This window comes from Pararge aegeria, chromosome 7 (assembly GCF_905163445.1).
Source record: "Pararge aegeria chromosome 7, ilParAegt1.1, whole genome shotgun sequence".
In the NCBI taxonomy this organism is placed as follows: Eukaryota; Metazoa; Arthropoda; class Insecta; order Lepidoptera; family Nymphalidae; genus Pararge; species Pararge aegeria.
The window spans coordinates 13,406,241-13,427,547 of record NC_053186.1 but is presented as its reverse complement, the minus strand read 5'-3'; the positions used below and the strand labels follow the sequence as shown (position 1 = coordinate 13,427,547).

Below are 21,307 nucleotides of genomic sequence, written 5' to 3'. Positions count from 1 at the left end.
GGTCAATCTAAGTAAAACATTCTATGAATGTGAAAATTGATTTTTATTTCATAACCCTATCCGCACATAAGTAAACTTAGGGTTAATTATTCAAAGCAAGATAATAGCCAAGCGTAGGCCTCGTTGAAGGCGAATTACCTGGCTGAAAAATGCAGCCCTGTGTAAGTCACAGGAATGAATACAATGACACTGTTTAGAACAACTGTTATGAAAGGGCAGTTAATCCTAATGGTAGCTAACCTATGTGAGAGATGGCACTAGAAGAAGAATAATGGTTCCTTACACGAGGGGCCGTAATTGACTCTATGACCGCTGCCCGTACATCTGTCTGACTGTCAGTAAACAAGCTCTAATTTGTGCTGTGCTTCTACTAAGCCAGACATATTCCCGTTATCTGCAGTATTTTGTGATAGAACATTTAAAACTGTTTCAAACTATAGATGATTGAAGCTCCCATACCTGCATACCAAACAAAAACCTGTCTTTTAAAAAGTTTCATAGCTGTCTTTACCATTAGTGGATATTACAAGCTTAACAGTACTTATGTATGGAACTAACAATCCGATTGTTAAATGCGCTAGGTTTCGAATTCCTTTCTCCCATTGAGGAAGGTGTAGATGTAATATTAACAGACATTACAGTCTCTGGAGTCTCTGGAGTCAACATTGCAGTCTGTGGAGCTAAAACTCGCGGCCGCACAAGAAAGCGCTGGCTAGACATAGTGAAGGATAGTCTAAGAGCCAATTGAGTAAATAAAAATGAGCTCACGACCGGGCAAAGCGGGCTAGAATATTCTAGAAAGCGGACCCCACTTAGTGGATTAACTTTAAATCGAAAAAGAAAAAGAACAGCATGGCTGGAATTAATAATCCCATTGAAAATATTTGCGCTATAAATTACTACCAGGTGAGATTGCTGTCAAGGAGTTCCGGTTAGGGAGCATGGTAGTCATAGCCCTAATCGGTTTCCAACAGACATAGCACCGCAACGCTAAATCGCTTAGCGGCACGTATTTGTCGGTAGGGTGGTAACTGTCCACGACCAAAGTCTCCCACCAGACCAGACCAGAGAAAATTCAGAAATTATAAATTCCCAAATTGCACCGCTGGCCCGGTACAACCTACTAAAATTCACAGTTCTCAGCGTTGCGCCAGGGAGGATATCGTAACATTTACCGCCTGTGGGAGATAGGTCCTCGTGCTGGAAGGCGCACTCTGTGTTCTAAGTGCGCCTTTGGCGAATGAGGGGGCAAGAAATGCCCCCGGAGAAGGGTCCGCCTTAACGGAAGCCGCAGGCTGGGTCGCGGTCGTGTGCGAAATCTTTCCCGTAACCCAGTCACCAGGCAACGCGTTCGAACACCGTGGGGTTTAGTCGGTAAGAGTCCGATATAACCATTGCACCTCCCCGGGTGTGTTGGTATCCATGAGGATTCCCCACGTAAAAAAAAAAAAGGTGGGATATCGTAAAAGGAAAGAACATATTTATGTTTATTAAGTTTATTAATTTATCTTTAATTTTACAGCTACGAAATATTTTCTGCTATTTTGACTAATTACATACTAAAACGTATTTTAAGTTTATAATTTTACGGTAAGAAGGTACTAAAGTAATCTTAAGTGTGTGACATTTTAACGCTCAATTAATTTTAAACGTATAGGTCCGTTAGGTGTGTACATCGGATGAACGTGGTAGTCCAGTGGGTCGTGGTGATACTCCATTTTGAAAGCTTGCACCATCTGTGGAAATTAATCAAATATATGTAAAAATAAAAATAAAAAAAAGACTTGAAATATAGTGTCTACTACCCAATCCCTTTCATTTGATACCCATATTGATGGACTTGTGAAAATTTGTAGCGGCGGCCATCTTAGATTTGAAATTGGTCAAAGTTTATAGTATTCTACTAGTTAGACCCTTTCATTCGATACTCATATTGATGGAGTTGTGAAAATATATAACTTTAGGCGCAGCGCACACACACATACACATCTAATTTATAAGACCCCGTTGTTTTTGCGTCGGGGGTTAAAAACTGTATCCGTCAATTATTTCTTACCGGTATACCAAAAATATCCGTTTATCCCTTTAAATCCTTATTCGAATAATATATGCGAAAGTATGTGTTGGTGTACGCATTGATGTACACAGAGAATTTTTCCAGGGTAGACATTAAATAGCAAGCATCCAGATTTACCCAGCTTTTCTTTTTTTTTAATTCAATAGCTTGCATCCAGATTATGGCCTTTCCCTGGGAGAGCCCTTCAGTCCAGAAGTGGACTTTGACAGGATATGGATGAATATGTTATTTACCTTACAAATTATGACATGCATTTCCAATTCGGCGAATCTTCTGCCGAGACACATCCGCTTGCCGAATCCGAACGGCAACGAAGCGAAGGGGTGGTGCTGATAGTTGGACCGTTGGATCCAACGCTCCGGACGAAACTCTGATGCATTTGTGAAGTACTCTTCACTATTTCCCATTACATAATGTTGGAATATCACTTGGGTCTGGAAATGATTTGTCTTTTTTATAAACATATGATATATCCCGTATCATTATCCCGTATTATTTTATTATGATAATTTTAATTAATAGTGAAAACTTTATTGGCTTGTGTAAGATCTATAATTATGTGTATCCATTGTTAAAATTTATTTATAGCTGTTTGTTTTCCAAATGAAAAAAAAAAAAAAAACATTTTGAGATAAATAGGAACAAGGATAAACTCGGCTAGGATGTGTATACATGTGATGCTTTAAAAGTTTTATTTTATCCTACAATACACACATCGCCATGAACATTTTTAAGAATATTATACATTAATATTATATGTTTATCATACAAAAAATCTCCTATTGTGGGAATCGAACCCACGGCGTTGGACTCAGAAAGCAGGGTCACTGCTAACGGCACCAATCGGCTGTTTGTTCAAATAGCTATATAAATAATATAAAAGTTTGAAAAAAACATTCTTGGCTAGTGAGATCAAAATAAATAAATTATTCCCAAAATATTTCAAAACCCATGGGCCAAAGTCCATAATCCAAAACTTTTTTTTTTGTAATTTATTTATGTTCTTTTTATTTAACGGGGCGGCCAAGCCTATCAGCCCAGGGAACCGAATCTTAAAATACGCCAGTGCCAAAACCTACTTACTCCTTTGGGAATGTTGTAATCGCAAATAACTGTGTCTTTTTTCAACTGCCGTCCATTACCAATAACAACTGGATACATTCTGAAAAGTTAAAAGAAGTAAGGTAGTTTCGTAAAGACGGCTTATTATGTTATACTTGTGGCATGAATTGTCAGCGATGCATAATTCGGTAGCATAATAGTTGACTGGATACAGACAAAAGTTTGTATAATGATCCAGTCAAAACGCATTCATAATAACGAGGCCTACTGGTCGAAAATGGACCATAATTAGTTTAAATTATTACTAAAGTTTGAACACTATTAAGGTTCTACTGTCAAAAAGTACTTTTTCGCCAAGGCTACACTGTCAATTTGCCTATTCTATCAAACAAATTATAATCGAAAAAAATATAAAACAAGAGTAATATATCTATAATATATATATATATATATTTTTTTTATTCATTAAGAATATTTTATGCATAATTAAAAAAATATAAGCCCACTCACCCCTTCTTGATATAAATTTTTGTAAAAAGGGGACAATGTTTTTGCTACACGTATTAATATATTGTTTGTATGGATTGGATTAACGGTTTAATTAGATTTTATTCAAGAAGTTTCACTTCTCGCGTACCTATACGTATTTATAATATATATATATGTTCAATAAAAGCTTGTCAAATACAGGTCGATTTAAAACAATAAGTTACCTTAAAACTTCTTTGATGCATGCTTTTAAATATGGCATTTGATTCACATCTCCGGCCTTCAAAGGGCGATCTTTTAAGACATTTGTTATCTCTGTGTGCAACTTCTCTTGCACATCTGGTCGTAAGGACAGCTGGTATAAAGTTGATGCTACAGCATTTGAGGTCTGCAAACATAAAGTAGGGTTATTAAAAAAATTGTTTTGTCAACCAAAACACAGTGGTTAACGCTCTCAAAAGTGGGAGGCCCCGGATTAGTAGGATAGTAGGATTTAGTACTTAGGGAATTTATAGTTTCTGAATTTTACCGGGTTGGCTGGTCGTGACTAGTTACCATCCTATTCAGAAACGTGTCCGCTTAACAACCCATTAGGGATATGGGCTTAATAAAACCGCTATTACACTATCACCAAAGCCCGGTTCCATCGTGTCGACTGCAATAATATTTACAACTATCTGGGCTTGCTGTTAGCTGGGAGTACCAATGGACGACGGCGTCCGAAAGTGCAGGAATGGCGACCTAACACACCACTAAACGCAGCGTTGGTAAAGCTCCGGCGAGATGAACAGATGACATTAACAGAGTCGCAGGAAACCACTGTAGCCAAGCGACACAAGAATGTGGTATTAGGAACTCTACTAAAGAGCAATGTCCAGAGGATGTTCATTGGTTGATGTGATGATGTAAGCTTGCAGACAAGGGCTAATTCGTGGTGGAATATGAACTGATTAAGCACCAGTAAAACTGATTTGGTGTCGCAACTTATAAGGTTAGATTTTTCAACCGCCTCAAAAACCAAAATCGATTTTATCTTGTCTATTTCAGCTTCTGATAATTTAATTCCACGCAATTCCACGCCTCTCGTCGTTGCTTTTTAATGTCGCTAGGCGTCCATTCTGATCTCCTTCTAGTGCCAACTCTTATCAGAAGTTGGCAACCAACAGCTAACGGAACAGCTCTATCATCAAAACAGTGTGACAATCAAATGGCAAAACTGTTTGATGGATTGACTTGAAAACACCCACCGTATCAATTCCTACAAGGAACATGTCGAGAGCCGCAACTGCTGCAACTCTGGGGCCTGCTGCAGTTACCAGATCTTGCAGCAAAGATTTGCTTCCGTTTACTTCGCATTCCTTCAGTGCTCTATCTACATGTGTCAGAGTTACACTGCAAGATCAAAACAGAATTCCTTTTAAATATACTTTAAGTACAAAACTGCTTTTTAGTGCCTGAATAGTGATGTACCTAATGGTAAACGTAAATTATACATTTCCATTTCCCAATTACATAAAACATTGCATTTGCGAATTGCACTGGAGTTTAAAGATTTTAAGATAACCATGAAACGATCCTTATCATCGAGCTTTAACAATATTGTCCTCTTTGAGGTTGGATCAGTCAATCCTCAATCCGTTTTGGTATTGAAAAGATATTGAAAGAAAAACTCGAGCCCAGGACCTATTTTTGAAGAATAATATATTTACCACTATATCAACGGTATGATAAGCTTAAACTATCTTGATTCAATTATTTCGGTGGGGCTAGGATCATCCCACTACCTTGTTTTATCTCTTTATGTCTATCGTAGGTAACATGGTTGCACAAGTGATTCGTCTCATCACGTCAAAAGTAGATATAAAAGTATTTTTTAACTATCTGTAATATTTTTCACGACAAATGGCATGGGAAGCTAATTTTTTTCGATAAACTACTCTCGTCCACAAGATTGAAGGACGACAATTATTACCTACTCTTTAAATTGTCCAAAGTCGGTAAAATTTGGTAAAATTGCACCGAATTTTGACAATTTAAAGAGTAGGTATTAATTGTCGTCCTTCAATCTTGTGGACGAGATAGTTTATCGACGATAATTACAAACCAGTGTCTTTCGGGTACCGCCTTAACCTTTCACCATCAAGAGTGAATATGCATTTTTACATTATTTATTTAAACTCTTAATTTGTTCACCACTACATACACGAATATAAAGGACGAATAGAGAGAAACACAAATGCTGGAGTGGAATACAAAAGGTGCCCTTATCGCTTAGAAGTGGTCTCTGCCAGGCAATTTTAGGATAAGGACAACAACAGCATCGAGAACAAATTGGTGGTATAAAATTATTATTAACTGAAGAAGAAAGAAAAGGGAACAAATTCCAAGCATTCTTTACAAGTCACCCAAGCTTGGGAAAAACTATAGCTGTAACCAGCAAAGTGGCATCTAGTGACAATACTAGAAAGCATTAGTATAATACAATGGCGCTCCTTCAATTCCATATAAATCTTAGCTAACGTTGTCGTGATCGAATAAGTAACCATAGGTAGAAAATATTACACCAGGCACACTGGTTTATTACCTCATACCATCTGTTTTCACCATTACCTGAGGATAGTATCAAGAGCAGCTACATATCTCTTAAACATGGTTGTGGGATAGATTCTCCACCACGGCGCTCTGAGCTCTAACTCTCCGACGCAAAGGAAGAACGTGTTCACAGCGTCGATCAGACGCTGGCTTTCCGACCCTTCTTGGGACTCAAAACAGCCAAGTCGCGTATCCAAAGCTATCAGTCCAAGAGCTAAAATAAGTATAAATATCATCAATATTATGTTTGGCCGAAAATCAGAGCTGTCTCTTTTTTTCATTCGGCTATAAACTTTGGCAAATTGTTCATTCAATAATTTCTCTAAAATTTACGATAGGATTCTATCGTAAATTTTATAGAAATTATAATGGTTTTTAATGGTTTTGAATACTTACACTCTAAAGACCATTTGTGAACTTCGTTTAAAAAGTCGTGTGGTGTTTCTAAATCCTTGTTTCTGGTTTCACGTGTTCTGTAAACAAAAATGAAACTCTTTTGTAAAAAAAGGATAGATACTATAGAACAATTAGAAAGTATGTCATGATATAGAATAGAAATCAATAAATAATAAATAAATGAATATACTTACTACGAAAATACACACATCGACAACAATTTTTTGATTGATTTATGATATTGAAAATAATTTTACCACTAGAAAGCCACATTATTTGTGAGTGTCACCAGGCTATAAGCCCGGAAACGACTGTCGGAACGATAACGGTCGACTCATTCAAAGTAAAGTCGGTACTTATAAAAAAAAAGGGAAAACTGACAGTACCCTCGGGTTTTTGAAAAAAAACGTAATACCGATCGGACCGAAACCGTAACCGTTCCTGCAGGCAACAGCTAGTAATTAATAACTTTTGGTCTGATCTCGTGCCCAGAACGCCGTGATCAGTCATGGCCAATTAGGCAGCTTAAAATGCACATTATGAAGATCGTCGAAGTAAGAATTAGAAGGTCTTTACGCTTTACCTATTCACAAAAGCATCAGCAACTTCACCAACTTGGTTCGTGTACTGCGCAGCGGCACCAGTGCTTAGAGCTACACGGGAAACCTTTGTCCTGAAGGCTGACCACGAGTCACCATGTCTGCAAAATAAACACAAAGGTATATGTACTAGGTATATACATTTATTATATTACTCTCGTATAAAAGAAATACAGAAAAAGAATATCTTTATTTATAAAAGCCACACACTAAAATGTAAATGAAATTTGAAATGGTATGTAAAAGTCATGAATTGTATTACTAGGTATGTTCTGGGTCATTGAACACTACAAATAGCACGGATTTTTTGGTGCTAAAACAATAAAAAGAGCACCAAGCGTCAAGCGTCCGCAGAGGTAACCTTGTACTGTCGAGTTGGATGAATGAATCCTAGGATTCAGCTGTCAGTAGGTATTTTTCACTTTTGGAGCCTAGTTTACTTTCTTGTCCAATAAAATTTACAAGATTTTGAATTATTTGAGTTTGAGTTTATTTGAGTTTTATTTTATTCGAACTTTAACTTACACAGCGATGACTCCACCACAGTCCTTCTCAGCGCCAAAGAAATCTTTCCTCAAAGTGTGCTTGTAATACATTAACGATGGCATCGATGGCCTGAAAAATAACATGCATGCCTTCAGCAGTCTTTTAATTTAAAAAAATGGTCACTATTCATCACTACCAACTCATTGCCAATGCAACAGTTAGCCTGCCTTATTTCGGCCATGGTGGTACATCTGAGATTTTAAATCTACGCGGGAGATATTCTAGAACACAAGGGTGCACTCTCCATTACCTAACGTCCGATAGGAGGTATATTCGACACCACCGCAAAGAAATCAGTACCGTAAATTTTACGTGCTTTCCTCACGGGGGTGAATTTGCCGCCAATTTTCAAACTCAGGGCTGGTACTGATGATATCTTAAAAGAATCATTATTATTAAAGCCTGTTAGCGTCCCACTGATGGGCACAGGCCTCTTCTATCATAGGAAAAACGGTTCTACAGCATAGACCCACCACACCGATCAACACGGGATTGGTGGGCTTACCACAATCGAGTGATAATAAGCATTACCGACAGCTTTACTTGCTCTCTTAGGCACGGGAGCTAAATCCGCTAACTTCCTAACTCCGGACTGGTACCGAAAATTCTTTAATAGAAAATATACAATACCTTATATAATTTGGCCAAACCTAGGGTTCGAACCTAGAACCTCGCGATCTGCAGGCGAACATGCTAACCAACAGAGATTTAAGCAAAATCAAGTCCACCTCTCAGAATGAAAAGGATTTAAATCTTAGCCCACAACGCTGGACTAAATTGGTAGACTTCACATACCATTGAGAACATTGTGTAGAACCCTCAGGCATACAGTAAACACTAAAACATTGTTTACCTGTGTGGAGCAGCATCTTCTCCCCGAAAGACTCTCTCCACCTCACTGGCATCGAAAACGAAAAGCATGTCCGGCCTACCCAGTAGACCGGCCATTTTGACACACTTGCCATACTTTTCACGCAGCGACAAGCAAACTTTGTCCACGTGCTCCACTGAATAGCCTCCTGTAATAGAACGCAAAATCGTTTCAATAAGAATATTTCTATTAGACACGTTGCTTTTTTAATGTACCCAATTTATGTGTTATGTTTAAGTACCTTTGATTCCGTTTTGTTTTTCTTTTATGACAAATAAAGCTTTTCTTTCATTTTTTTATTCACCTTATCGTAATAAATTATAATACGTCTTCTAAAAAAATTATATTAATTATTTTCCACAACTGGGAGTAAAAATCTGCCGTCGATATTTTAAAGAATCACCTTGAAATATTATTGACTTTTACAACTTTTTGTACTAGATGGCGCTAACAGTCGATTAGCCTGATAAAAAATGTCTAATCTGCAATCAATCATATGGTATTGTAGATTATTTATATACATCGAAAATATAAAAGGACCAAATAGTAAGCCTCGTGGAACACCCATTAAGGTGAACTAAAAGGCTTTGTATTTTATGGACACAATTAGGGTTTCATTAGAAATCTAGACCCATAAGTATCAAGAAAGAGAGGCAGTTCCTTATGCAAACCATCATAAAATTTATAGAAAATAAGTAAGTTATACCGTATTTTAGTATCAAAAGTGTTTCAACTCGAAAAAACAACAGTGTTTACAAATTAAGAAAAATATATTTTAAATTTTGTACATTTAAACGAAAATAAATAAATATACAATGACAATACACACATCGCCATCTAGCCCCAAAGTAAGCGTAGCTTGTCTTATGGGTACTAAGATAGCTGATGAATATTATTATGAATATAATACACATAAATACTTATAATATGCAGATAATCACCCAGACACTGAAAAACATTCATGTTCATCACACAAGCATTTTCCAGTTGTGGGAATGGAACCCACGGCCTTGAATTCAGAAAGCAGGGTCGCTGCCCACTGCGCCAATCGGCTGTCATAAAATGCCGCAAAACTTTTTAGAACGATGCTGTGGAGGAAACTGTATCGAAATCAAAGTTTTACAATTCTGATGTAGGTGCGCACCGTGCACAGTAACACCACTAAGCTAAGCTTAACTTAATTGACGAAGAATAAAATTAATAGTGCTATCCTTTTCCACGAGATATTCAGTTTATTTTTAGACCCGTCAATCCAGTTTAGTGTAGGTATACGTAACATCATTGAAACCAGAATTCAAATTACTACTGAAATTAAATAAACTTTATTGTACACCATACGTACAATAAACATATAAATGCAAAAAATAGGGTACAATAGATAATCAAATCGGAAAGATGAAGTCTCTTTTAAAAGGAAAGGATTTTTGAGTTAATACAGTTTCAAGATTTTGGAATTAAATCTGTTTCAATGCAGGCATTTGATTATTATCGTCTAAAATTACTACCTTCTAAACATTTACTTTTCACTTTCACGGTATTCGCAACAAGAAGGTTTTATTCGCAGTTTATCTCAGTTGCGGATCTACTCTCTAGTCACGAGAAGGTGCTGCCAGTAGGTAATATCGGGTGAGAGTTACCACACACAAGTACCTGGCGAGGCGGGACAGGTCTGGGTGAGTTTCACTGTGGTTAACATGGCAATACCTTTTCTAGAAAAGGGCATGCATTTCTAAACCTTGGTACAACTTAAGTTACTTGCGAAAGAGTTGCTACCCTAGGTAGACCGAGACCGAGACAGAGTCTATCTAAACTCCTGTCCCAGATAAGCCCACCACACTTAACAAATTAATATGGGTATGGCGGGCTTTAACGATTATTATAATCACGTTCTAATAGCCGATACCAACGCTAAAGTACTCTCTGAGGCACGTGAGCAAACCGCGCCAATTTCCTTACTTCGTGGTAGTACTCGGAATTCCTTAACAGGAACACCCAATAGCAAATAGCTTCCAATAATTAACTAGGAAAATGTAAACGCAGCGTGTATTTTGGTTGTGAACGCGTTATTTTTCTTAGTTATTCGATATTTTGCAAGCTATTTTCGATATTATTATTACATTTGGAGGTTATCAAATATAAAACTTTAAAATGCATAAATCCTATTTATAGACCAGGGTCGATAATTTAAAATGGTAAAAAATGAAAATTTTTTCTAGTAGAATGGGACCCGTTAAAAAAGGACGAGAATATAACAAAAATTAGGCAGAAGCTAGAATATTATAAAGATTCAAATTTATATTTTTCCTTTTCTCTCCGACGTTTTAGGATGTGATGCAGACCAAAGTAAGTCAGATTACCAAACGAACTGCGAGTGTAGCTCTATTTTAGCTCGTAAAATCAAAAAGCGTAACGGTTTTTGTTACACAATGTAATACTTAGGTACTGCATACAAACGTAATAACTAATAACGTTCTTCCTATCGTTTTACTTTCAAAAGTAAAGTAACTTAGCATCATCATATCAACCCATTACCCAGGCCCACAGGTCTCGGGCCTCCTCCCTTATTTAGAAGACTTTAGGCCGTAGTCTAAGCATTTCCATAATGCATATGAGGCAAAATTAGATGATCCGACTAGAATATTATGACTTTTTCCGACAAACTTTGTTTGAGTTCTTGTTCTGGAAACGCTGGCTTTAGCTAACTAACGAAATTAAAGCGATGATACCTCAGTGGGTAGGAATTTGACTTCACTTTCGGGGGGCCGAGTTTCAATCCCAGCTTTAAGTTATAATAATAATAATAATAATAATAATAATTTTATTTCAAGCATCAAATACAGCTCATATTTTGTTAGTAAATACTTAGCCTATGTTAGTAACTTACGTATAAGAGAGGGATATGCGAATCACCGCCGTTCTAGTCCATTTGAAATAGCACAGCAGTGATTCACATATCTGCAGTCCAACCTGCTGGCGATCATCTTTAGGATGCTGTTGGAGCTACCCCGCAACCTGTGCACCAGGGCGCCACATCTTTTGCGCATTGTGGCGAAGAAGCAGTCAACTTGTGCATCCGCAAACATCCCCGATGCACTACAAAAGCGGGGCAACTTCAACAGCACCCTAAAGGCATTATTATACTGTATACGGAGCGCGTTATACGATTTTTGAGAATACTTAGCCCACAGGCTGCACGTGTAGAACGTCATACAATATGATTTAAACAACGTGATTTTAATGGCGTTGGTACACCGCGCAAACCTGCGAGCCAGCATATTTGCTCTCACTGACAATGCTCTCCGTTCTCTTTCGATGTCAGCATCATCTTTGAGGCCAGGAGTCAAAATATGCCCGAGATACTTGAATTGATAAACTCTCTCCAATACTACCCCATTGATCAAAATAGGAGGTACTTTATTCGGTGTCTTACCCTCAGCCTCAAAGACCATCACCACACTCTTTTTTGTATTGTAGGTAAGTCCATGTCTTTCTACATAAGCCTCACAAATAGCCATCAGTACCCTGAGACCGCAGACCGATGCACTCAACAGCACCATATCGTCGGCGTAACTTATATTATTTAAACAAACCCCATCTATGTAGCAGCCAACCCTGGTGCTGCTGAGCTCACAAAGCAATTCATTCATGTAAAGGTTGAAGAGAGTCGGCGAGCATAAACCACCCTGCCTCACCCCGCACTCCAACCCATACGAATTCGAAAGAACGCCTGCCCATCGGACATTGTTGACTTGGTTTTGATACCAATATTTAAAAATATTGGTAAGTTCTGGAGGTATATTTGCTTCCTCCATCTTTTTCCATAATACATCGTACGAAACCAAGTCAAATGCCTTCGACAGGTCTAGAAAACAGGCGTAAATCGGAGTCTTCCGCCTCGCATAGTACGTAACAGCATGCTTTAGCCCCAACACAGCACTCTCTGTTGACAAACCAGGCCGAAATCCAAATTGGTTGTCATGTGGCATAATTATCCTGTTTAAGAGAGTGTTTAGCAAGCTGTCAAATACCTTTGAGATGACGGTAGCCAATGAGATGGGCCTATAGTTGTTTTTATCGGATAGGTCCCCCGTTTTATTTTTCGCTATAGGCACAACTATCGTACGCATCATCTCTTGAGGCATAAAACTGTGGCTTATACAAACGTTGTACAGCATCGTCAAAACCCGCGGTACATGTGGCCCAGCATATTGTAAATGCTCAATGCTGAGACCGTCATGGCCTGGGGATTTACCTCTGGTCATGCGTTTAATTATACTTGCTACTTCTTTACACTGAAATTGAATACCCACTACCCTGCCGGTCTCAACATTAGGCATCGAATGAGAGGGCCCCAATGGCGATTTTACGAAAAAGTGTTCCTTAAAAACATTAGCAATCTCGCCAGGCTCGCTCACGCCACTGACGCTCACGGGTATAGACGGCCTATAATTTAATTTATTGGTATGTTTCCAAAATCCTCTAAAATCATTTCTAGAATGATGTGAGGCCAGAATATCCATTTTAATCTGATCTTGGTGGTTTTGACACCATTTTAAACGTGCTTTGAAAACTCTTCTGGCCTCCGCCATCTCCAAATAAATCGGTCCAGTAGCTGGCTTACCGTAACATAACCAGAACAAAAATTTTTGCCTCGCCTGCCCGTGTGCTTCAGCTACGTGTTTATTCCAGCCTATCACTGTCTTTTTTATTCTACGCTTGCCGATGGGTTCTCTACTCGCCACCGAGGAATCTCGAAGGGCCTGGACGATATCACCGTACAACTTTGTAATAGCGACTCCATGCTTAGGATCACTACAGGTGCGGTCGCAGCACTCACGAAGCTCATGCGGAAAGTCTATAAGTCTAAGCCTTTCATGACATTCTCTCTGGTATGTATGGATCTGCTCTTGACCTCTCTCACCCCAAGTGATTACATTTAGAGAGGTGTTATTAAGAGGTTTCTTTGGTTGTAACACATTTAAATTACATTCTACCACCAGAGGGAAATGGTCAGACCACATAATATCATACAACACATAAACATTACTCACAGACGCTATAGCTGCCTTAGTAGCTACGCAATGATCAAGCCATCGCTTGGAGCCGTGGGCTTCGCTTATAAAAGTGTAGGTATCCGACATTAAACCTAACATTTCGACATCTACACAAGTCCACTCTTGCTCTATGCAAAACTGAGACAGTTCGATATAAAATCTCTCCGTAGGGTGTGCGTTGTAGTCCCCTAATATAAAAACACAACTCTCACTGTAAGTGTCAATAACCGCATTTACCGAACTCAGTACATCAGTAAATTCTGCTAGGTTAGCCACTGCATCCGTAGGCATGTATACACTCATAACTATACACGATTTCTCCGGTAACACTATTCTGATAGCACAAATACGCGAGTTATGACACTGCACAATAGACACATTTTGAAATGCACTACGTCTCCATAGAAGCGCGACTCCGCCGTACGGTCTTCCACGCAACATGCCTGCCGCGGTGTCCACCGCTGACACACCTGTCGAGCTGAAGTCGTCACTCAGCGTCTCGAGGAAAGACAACTCGTCTGGCAGCAGCCACGTTTCTTGCAGCGCTACTATATCAGCTGTCTTACAAAACTCGCGTGTCTTATAAGCGTTTAAAAAAATTTAAATTTCACTTGCTTCAACGGTGAAGGAAAACATCGTGAGGAATCCTACATGCCCGAGAGTGCTCCTTAATGTACTCAAAGGTGTGTGGAGACAACCAATCTGTGGGCCAACGTGGTGGACTAAGGCCTAACCCCTTCTCATTGTGGGAGGAGACCCGTGCCCTGTAGTGGGCAGTAATTGGTTGATATGATGATGACGATGATTAACTAACTAACTAACTCAATTTTGATTCAAACTGTGGGTTGGTTACTGCTTGTTGGAAAAAAAAGTTGGTAATTAATGTCTCTAGTCGAGAATCCTCCCGAAGTGTATTCCAGACAACAGTGTTGTTCGTAGGTGTGCGTAAAGCATACGTGCTTAGTTGCCAGGCGACAGTCGCAACGTTTAATTGTAATATATTATAGTCTATGGTCTGAATACAAATCGTGCACGAAACTTTCATAATGATAATTATTATGAGTTGTTATGAAATGTGGGAATCGGGGCAAGGTTATCGTTTTAAGGTGGCTGTCATAAAAGTAATATCAAGCACTTTTATAACGTGTGCGTAAAGACGCAAGTGATTTTTTTATTACTTAGGGTGCTTACCTTTTTGCTGTAGCTATAATAATATGTCTGGTGGGAGGTTTCGGCTAAGATTAGTTACCACGTCGCGGATGTGCGCGAAACGTTCCTTTGGCCACCATGCGACTATTTGGCACGTCGTTGGGTTTTATTCGGTACGAGGCTAAAATCTGGCTCCCCGTGCCTCCCCACGGCGCAGTGGTATCCATGATATTTTCCCAACGACAGTAAAAAAGGGCTAGTTACACCGACAGAGACGTGTCGCCAAGCGTTTTATTTATATTTGTATGTGATATATATTATAGGGTTATATATGTATATTATAGGGTTATATTATAGTTACATATTATATTTATATATTTGTGTAATGTCTTTCATTGAAATTGTATTTATTGAACCATCCAGCTCTTTTCTTTTTACGCTTTTAGTTGCCTGGACGAAATCTCTATGTAAGGCCACCAAATTGTACTCTCTTTCTCTATGTTTATTTCTCTGTAACTACTTTTTCTTTGGTGAACAATAAAAGTGTATTCGTTCATTCATTCATTCATTCCGGTACGATGTCGCTTAGAAACCGATAAGAAGTATTTATTTATATAAGTATACTTTTTATATACTACGACAATACTACGGGTTTAATATAACTGCCATAGATTATCCTGAAAGATTAGCCCACTACCATCGTACACTGACAGCATCATCTCTTAGCACGGTGTGAAATTGCGGCAAAGGGCTAGCTTGCAGTAAAATGAAGTTATGTATGAATTTTGATACAATTAAATTATTAGCCACGTATTAAACTGTCTTATAGTTTTTATACCATTAAAAATGTTATTTTTAGATTTCTTTCTGTGTTTACTTTAATAAGTTATGTTCCGAAATCGTTATTCCGAAACGGTTGGGGCCGGTTCATAGCGAAAATGTAATAAAACTGTATAAAATTAATATTTATATTTAAATTTCATACATATCTACTTTTCTATAAACTATGCACATAATCTAATATGTATTTTTTTGTGAGTAATAATTTAAAGCCGGTTTGGGTTAAAACCATGTTGGCCTTGAAATTATTAACATCATTTTAAATTGAACGATATAGGTATAAGGTAGGAACCTATTTATTTATTTAAACATCTTTATTGCGTAGTAAAGGAGAAATTAAAAATGAAAAATAATATTATCACTAACAGTGATCTCTGCCAGGTAACCTTAACGATAATACACAATAATACATGAGAGACGGAGAACGTATGTACCTATGATTAAAAATCTCCACCTAGTGTTAAATTAATTGTTCCATTCGTCCTACATTTTATATCATAAGCATCAGCCGGTCGAGACCGGACCAAGAAATATAGAAAAAGTGTATGCAATATCACTATGTTGCATACACTTTGTGGTGAGACTCCACCATGCTGCGCAAACACGAATTGGCGTGGTTTACTATCCCGTTAATGATCATAATTGAGATCGAAGTCCTGCCTGGTTCTACGAGGCACGACTTGCTAAAATACCCAATACCCAAGAATTTTTGTTCGCAAGTAGTAGGTGCCCAACTCTTCTTTTTCTTGTCCTTGCACGTTACCGACCCTGATCAATATTCCGCAAACTTGAAGATGGAGCGTTGTTTTATTTTGGCATGTAGGTATCGTTGTCACCCTTCGGGCATCCTTGATTGCTTGAAAATCGAACTAAGTAACTCCACCTTTGGGAATTTTCAATTTCACATCACATCATGACACTTTGGTGTCACGTGGTGACGGCAGATAAGAATATAGTTGTCACCACCACTCCGGTTCTCGCAACTTTCGTATGAGGCGACTAATCGAATATAACGGAAAAAGGGAAGCAGCGTCCTCTGTGCTACTACTACTACCATATTTGCAATCACCAACCGGTCTGCCGAGCGTGGTGAGAAGCCTTTAGTCCAGCAGTGGACTTTTATAGACTTTTGTCGTTGGAATTTTGTTGGAAATTATCGTACACATAGCTTTCGATTGGTAATTCATTAGAAGGTCTTTAGAAGTAGGCTAAATGCATAAATTCAATACTAAATTGCACAACCCATCCGGAGTATTATTGATTTCAGTCAATATCATTAAATCTAAAACCTACCAGTTGCATAAATAACTATTATTTATATACTCGTTTATAAATGTTAAAATGCTTACCAATATAAGGTATAAATCGCCATGTGTTTCCGAGCAGAGGTAGAGGTTTCGGACCGGGTACCTCATCCCAGGACTTCACTGAAGGTACCAGGTTTTCCAAAACAGATGTCGATGCAGCATGCGTTGACCTGGTTCTTTGACCTGGGATAGCTTGACGGGTGGAAATACTACCTATAATAAATAATACATTTAAAAGTCTATTTCAGAACAGGTTTACTACATTTAAGAAAATTAACTTTTCGGTGCATAAGAAACACCCTATAGCGACTGCAAACCAAGCGCGGTGCGCGGCGGTATTTTTTAGTGTTTCAGTTATTCACTGTAGCGGAAAAACATTCGAATAAGTATTACAATATTTGTGTTGGTATAACAATATCGTGATCTTAATAGGGCACCCAGGTTTCAGACGCTCACAAAATTCAATTTCCGCTTGTCAGCTGGCGGTGGGATTGCATTATGATACCGCATCATATAGATGCGGTATCTCGACCTGTCGGCGGCGTATTTGTTGACCTACCCGCTTAAATTTTAAAATTTTGTATAACATTAGAGGATTGTGCAATGTCCATACAAACTCAATGGAGTTTCAGGACATCAAGTCACCTATGTATACCTATCTACTTATTAAGAAAATAAAATATAAAATAAAACAAAACGATCGAGAATTATTTTCGTTTTCAATAATTAAAAGTAATATTCCCTTGACCAGATTTGATGGAATCCGACCCTCAAGACGATTTGCGAAATCATTTTAACTTCTTCTAAATCTTAATAAACTACTGTGTACATCCAATTAGCACCTTCCATTTTATTGGCTAAATTACATTCGGAAACAGTGTTAAAACCATAAATTCAAACAATAAGTTTGCTTAATGATTGCTCAGTTAACCTTAACCTAAAATAAGTATAATAATGACCAATTTCAATATACATCGCTGAGCACTCCTAATAGGAGAAAGTTAAGATCTATAGCATCAGAAAAGAAGAAGAAGAAGAAGAAAAAGTCTTTATTGCACATACAAATATAAAACCAGGTTAACAAAAAATAAAATAAAAACGATAATATACATATGCACAAAGGCGGTCTTATCGCTTGAAGCGATCTCCTCCAGACAACCTTTGGTTGAAGAAACATTAGAGAAAACGGGATAGTGCAATACTTAAATTGTGCTAATTATAAACATTACAATAATAAAAAAAAAAATTATTTAATTTACATTATTTATATTTATTTTCATTACAATTAAGAATTTAAATAGACATTCAATATTTAAATAGACATTATTTTTATACTATTGATGAAAATTTAAAATGACATTTGTTAGTAATTGAGCATTTTCCTTTCTCACTATGTAAATTCTATCTGTGAAAACTTGTAATTGGCTATACTTCATTACTTTATTTTCATTTTTTATTTTCTGTTATTAGCTCTAAGTTGTCTGTACAATAAAAAAAAAAAGAAAAAAAATATCTAAGACACAAAAAAGCAAAAATCGTTTGGGAATTACGATACAACATATAGATCCACAGATACACCGACAGATACGTTAAACATAGAACACTCCTCTCTTTTTGCGTCGGGGGTTAAAAATAGACTTTATGTGTAAAGGGAGTTTAATCCTTGTTGAACAAATTATTCATTTAAAACTGCAATATTTATTTTAGCAATTTCAATATTGTAAAATTTTATAACACATTTTAGGTAAACGTCCTATACGGTATACCTACAATGCCTACTCGTACAATGTGTTACATTAATGTCCAGTCTGTATGTCTGTTTGTAGTGACTCTACCACCGGTTCGGAAAGCAGATTATACCGAGAAGAGTCGGCAAGAAACTCAGTAGTTGCTTTTTTCCAACATCAACATTTACAATCATTTTTCTGTCTTGCGGGAAGCAGGTTGCTTCCAATCTACCTTTTCTTTAAGAAATTCATCAAATGTATAGTAACCTCGCTGTATTAGAGGTGTTATTACGATATGCAGATGTCACTAATTTATGTCCGTTGCTGGTAAGTCGATTGTTAATATCAGCTTTTTGTTTATAAAGAGTAATATTTTGTCTCACAAAGACTATATTATTACTAATATATTGCAAAGCTACTATAAGCAACTATTACTATAATACATATTTGTTTAAATTTTTTACAAAGCGATTCGCTTGATCCAAGTTTATATGTTGATCGTACAGCTCTTTTCTGTGGTATTAATATACTTTAAATACTAATAGACTTTAGTTTAAAAGATATCTAGATATAGTATGAAGGTAGGTGGTGCATATATAAATATACCCGTAAATGGAAATGGTACCCGTACAAGTAATGGTACTTTAATTATCGCATAGCTTTAATCTCATTCTTCGTAATACAGTCACTTTAATTTATATTTCGACAGCTCCAAGCCGGTTCTGGATCCTGCAACTTTTTGCACCGATTCCAAATTCGAATTTACGTTGGAATTTTTTTTTTTAAGTGGTATGAGGTTGGCGAAACTTCATGAATGAGAAATGCATTGCTTTCTCGTTATCAATCATAACCTTCAAAATGAAAGGGTCCGTTCAAACAGAGAGACTACTTTTGTAAACTAATTAGGTGGACAATTTGGTCGGTTGTGTTTTTCTGTGTTAGCGTTCCAGTACGATGTCATGTAGATACCGATTAGGGGTATGGTTTTTTTTTAATATAACTACCATACTCCCAAGGGTCCAACAGGTGAGCCAGTTACCATCTGCGACTGCATCATCACTTACCAGCAGGTGAGATTGCAGACAAGGGCTAACTTGTCGTGGAATAAAAAAAAAGCAATTGGGGCCCGATTGGGGCTAATTTTCCCCCTAAAAAGGGAACCGAATTCCTAACCAATAAACTATAGCCGAGTATATAGATATTTTATTTGGACTGTTCTAAGAATTGCAGGTAATAAAATTATAATCTCACAACTAAGTTAATGAGGTTAATCGTAAAGTTATCATAAATAAAAATCTGCACGTATGTGCAACAAAAATAACGAAACCAGAAACACGTATTTCAACATTTTGTGCAACGCAAGTAGAAGTAAAAAGTAAACGTATCAAGTTCGCATCGTAGATCGAAATCGGTTTATGCCATAACAATATCTTTGTATAGGTATAGATAAATGTTTTAACTGTGGCCCATCTTTAGATGGTTACTCACTAATTAAACTATTTAGTTTAAAATAAAATCGATTGAAAAATTTACAAAAATATCCTTATTTATTAAAATATGAGACACAATATTATTTATGTTTTTATTAATAAACATAAAAACGGGGCCTTTATGATTTCCTATCCTCAAAGTTACCTGGCTGAGATCGCTAATTGGCGATAAGGCCGCCTTTTATATATTTCTGTTTCTTCCGTTCTTAACTATTTGTACTGACGTCAAATAAAGAGTAAAAATCTATTCGTCTATAGTATCTTTAATTCGTCAGTACTCCTACCTCTATCTACACCGTCGTTAGCTTGGTGGGTATAGACACTGGTTCTCAAGCCACGTTCACACAGCCGCCTCGCAGACCACTTCACAACGTAACCTCGACTTTTCATTGTACTCTAAGTTGATTGCTTGATTCCTGTGAACATAAAAATGTAGTGTTTACTGTGCAGTTACTAGCAGAATTTCTGTTTTGCCGTTTCCCTCGTTATTAGGTAGCTTATTATAACCTTCTGTCAATCTTATCTTAATATATATAAAACTCCTGTCACGATGTTTGTCCGCGATGGACTCCTAAACTACTAAACCGATTTTAAATTAAATTGGCACACCGTGGGCAGTCTGGTCCAACTTAAGAGATAGGATGGCTTAGATCTTTAATTAAAGTCGCAATTTTATTTTATTGCAAATTATTTGTCTATAATTAATTGACAGCCACATGTTATTTATATATATATACTACTATACTCATCTAAGGCTTAGCGATACTGAATACTTAAAAAACAAAATTAAAAGCAGACGAAGTCCCGGGCAACAACTAGTAATATAATATTACATACACCATGGTGAGCTGCGTAACTCCTAAATCGTCTACTATTGAAAGTTATTCTGGACACAGCAATGTTGTTTGGCAGCAGAAATAAGCGTGGCAGTAGATACCAGATGAGCACTATCACATAAAGTTCTATTACTAATACAGTTTCTGCAAGGCAGTTGTTTTTTCCCTTCTCCGTTAGAGCAAGTAATATTTAATGTAAGTAATAACAATTGCCGTAGTGATATATTTTATAATAGTATATTTTAGGTTACTCATTGTGGGATGGGACTCAT

The 21,307-nt window shown here is 37.3% G+C and overlaps 1 protein-coding gene across 2 annotated transcripts; it reads right to left on the bottom strand.

Moving 5' to 3' along the window:
- Positions 1 to 1,537: 1,537 nt before the first annotated feature.
- On the bottom strand, positions 1,538 to 20,608 carry LOC120625443 (probable cytochrome P450 49a1). Of its 2 annotated transcripts, none has more exons than XM_039892512.1 (12): positions 20,484 to 20,608; positions 17,025 to 17,195; positions 8,615 to 8,780; positions 7,741 to 7,830; positions 7,200 to 7,316; positions 6,617 to 6,693; positions 6,239 to 6,434; positions 4,876 to 5,020; positions 3,853 to 4,016; positions 3,161 to 3,239; positions 2,311 to 2,511; positions 1,538 to 1,736 (listed from the first exon to the last, which is right to left on the bottom strand). In XM_039892512.1, exons 1-12 carry the CDS (start codon positions 20,587 to 20,589, stop codon positions 1,629 to 1,631), a joined length of 1,620 nt encoding a protein of 539 aa, XP_039748446.1. In that variant the 5' UTR covers positions 20,590 to 20,608; the 3' UTR covers positions 1,538 to 1,628. The 2 variants fall into 2 exon arrangements, with proteins under 2 accessions (XP_039748446.1, XP_039748447.1); XM_039892513.1 differs by lacking the exon at positions 20,484 to 20,608 and adding an exon at positions 17,376 to 17,439.
- Between the last annotated feature and the right edge of the window lie 699 nt (positions 20,609 to 21,307).

What these genes read in the sequence shown, in the direction of transcription:
- LOC120625443 (XM_039892512.1), bottom strand. Translation starts at nt 20,589, where the DNA reads ATGAAAAGTCGAGGTTACGTTGTGAAGTGGTCTGCGAGGCGGCTGTGT. An exon ending in TCACAAATGGTCTTTAGAGT is followed by an intron (nt 6,435 to 6,616) that starts GTAAGTATTCAA and finishes TACTTATTTTAG; the next exon opens with CTCTTGGACTGATAGCTTTG. An exon ending in TGCATCAAAGAAGTTTTAAG is followed by an intron (nt 3,240 to 3,852) that starts GTAACTTATTGT and finishes TTAACTTTTCAG; the next exon opens with AATGTATCCAGTTGTTATTG.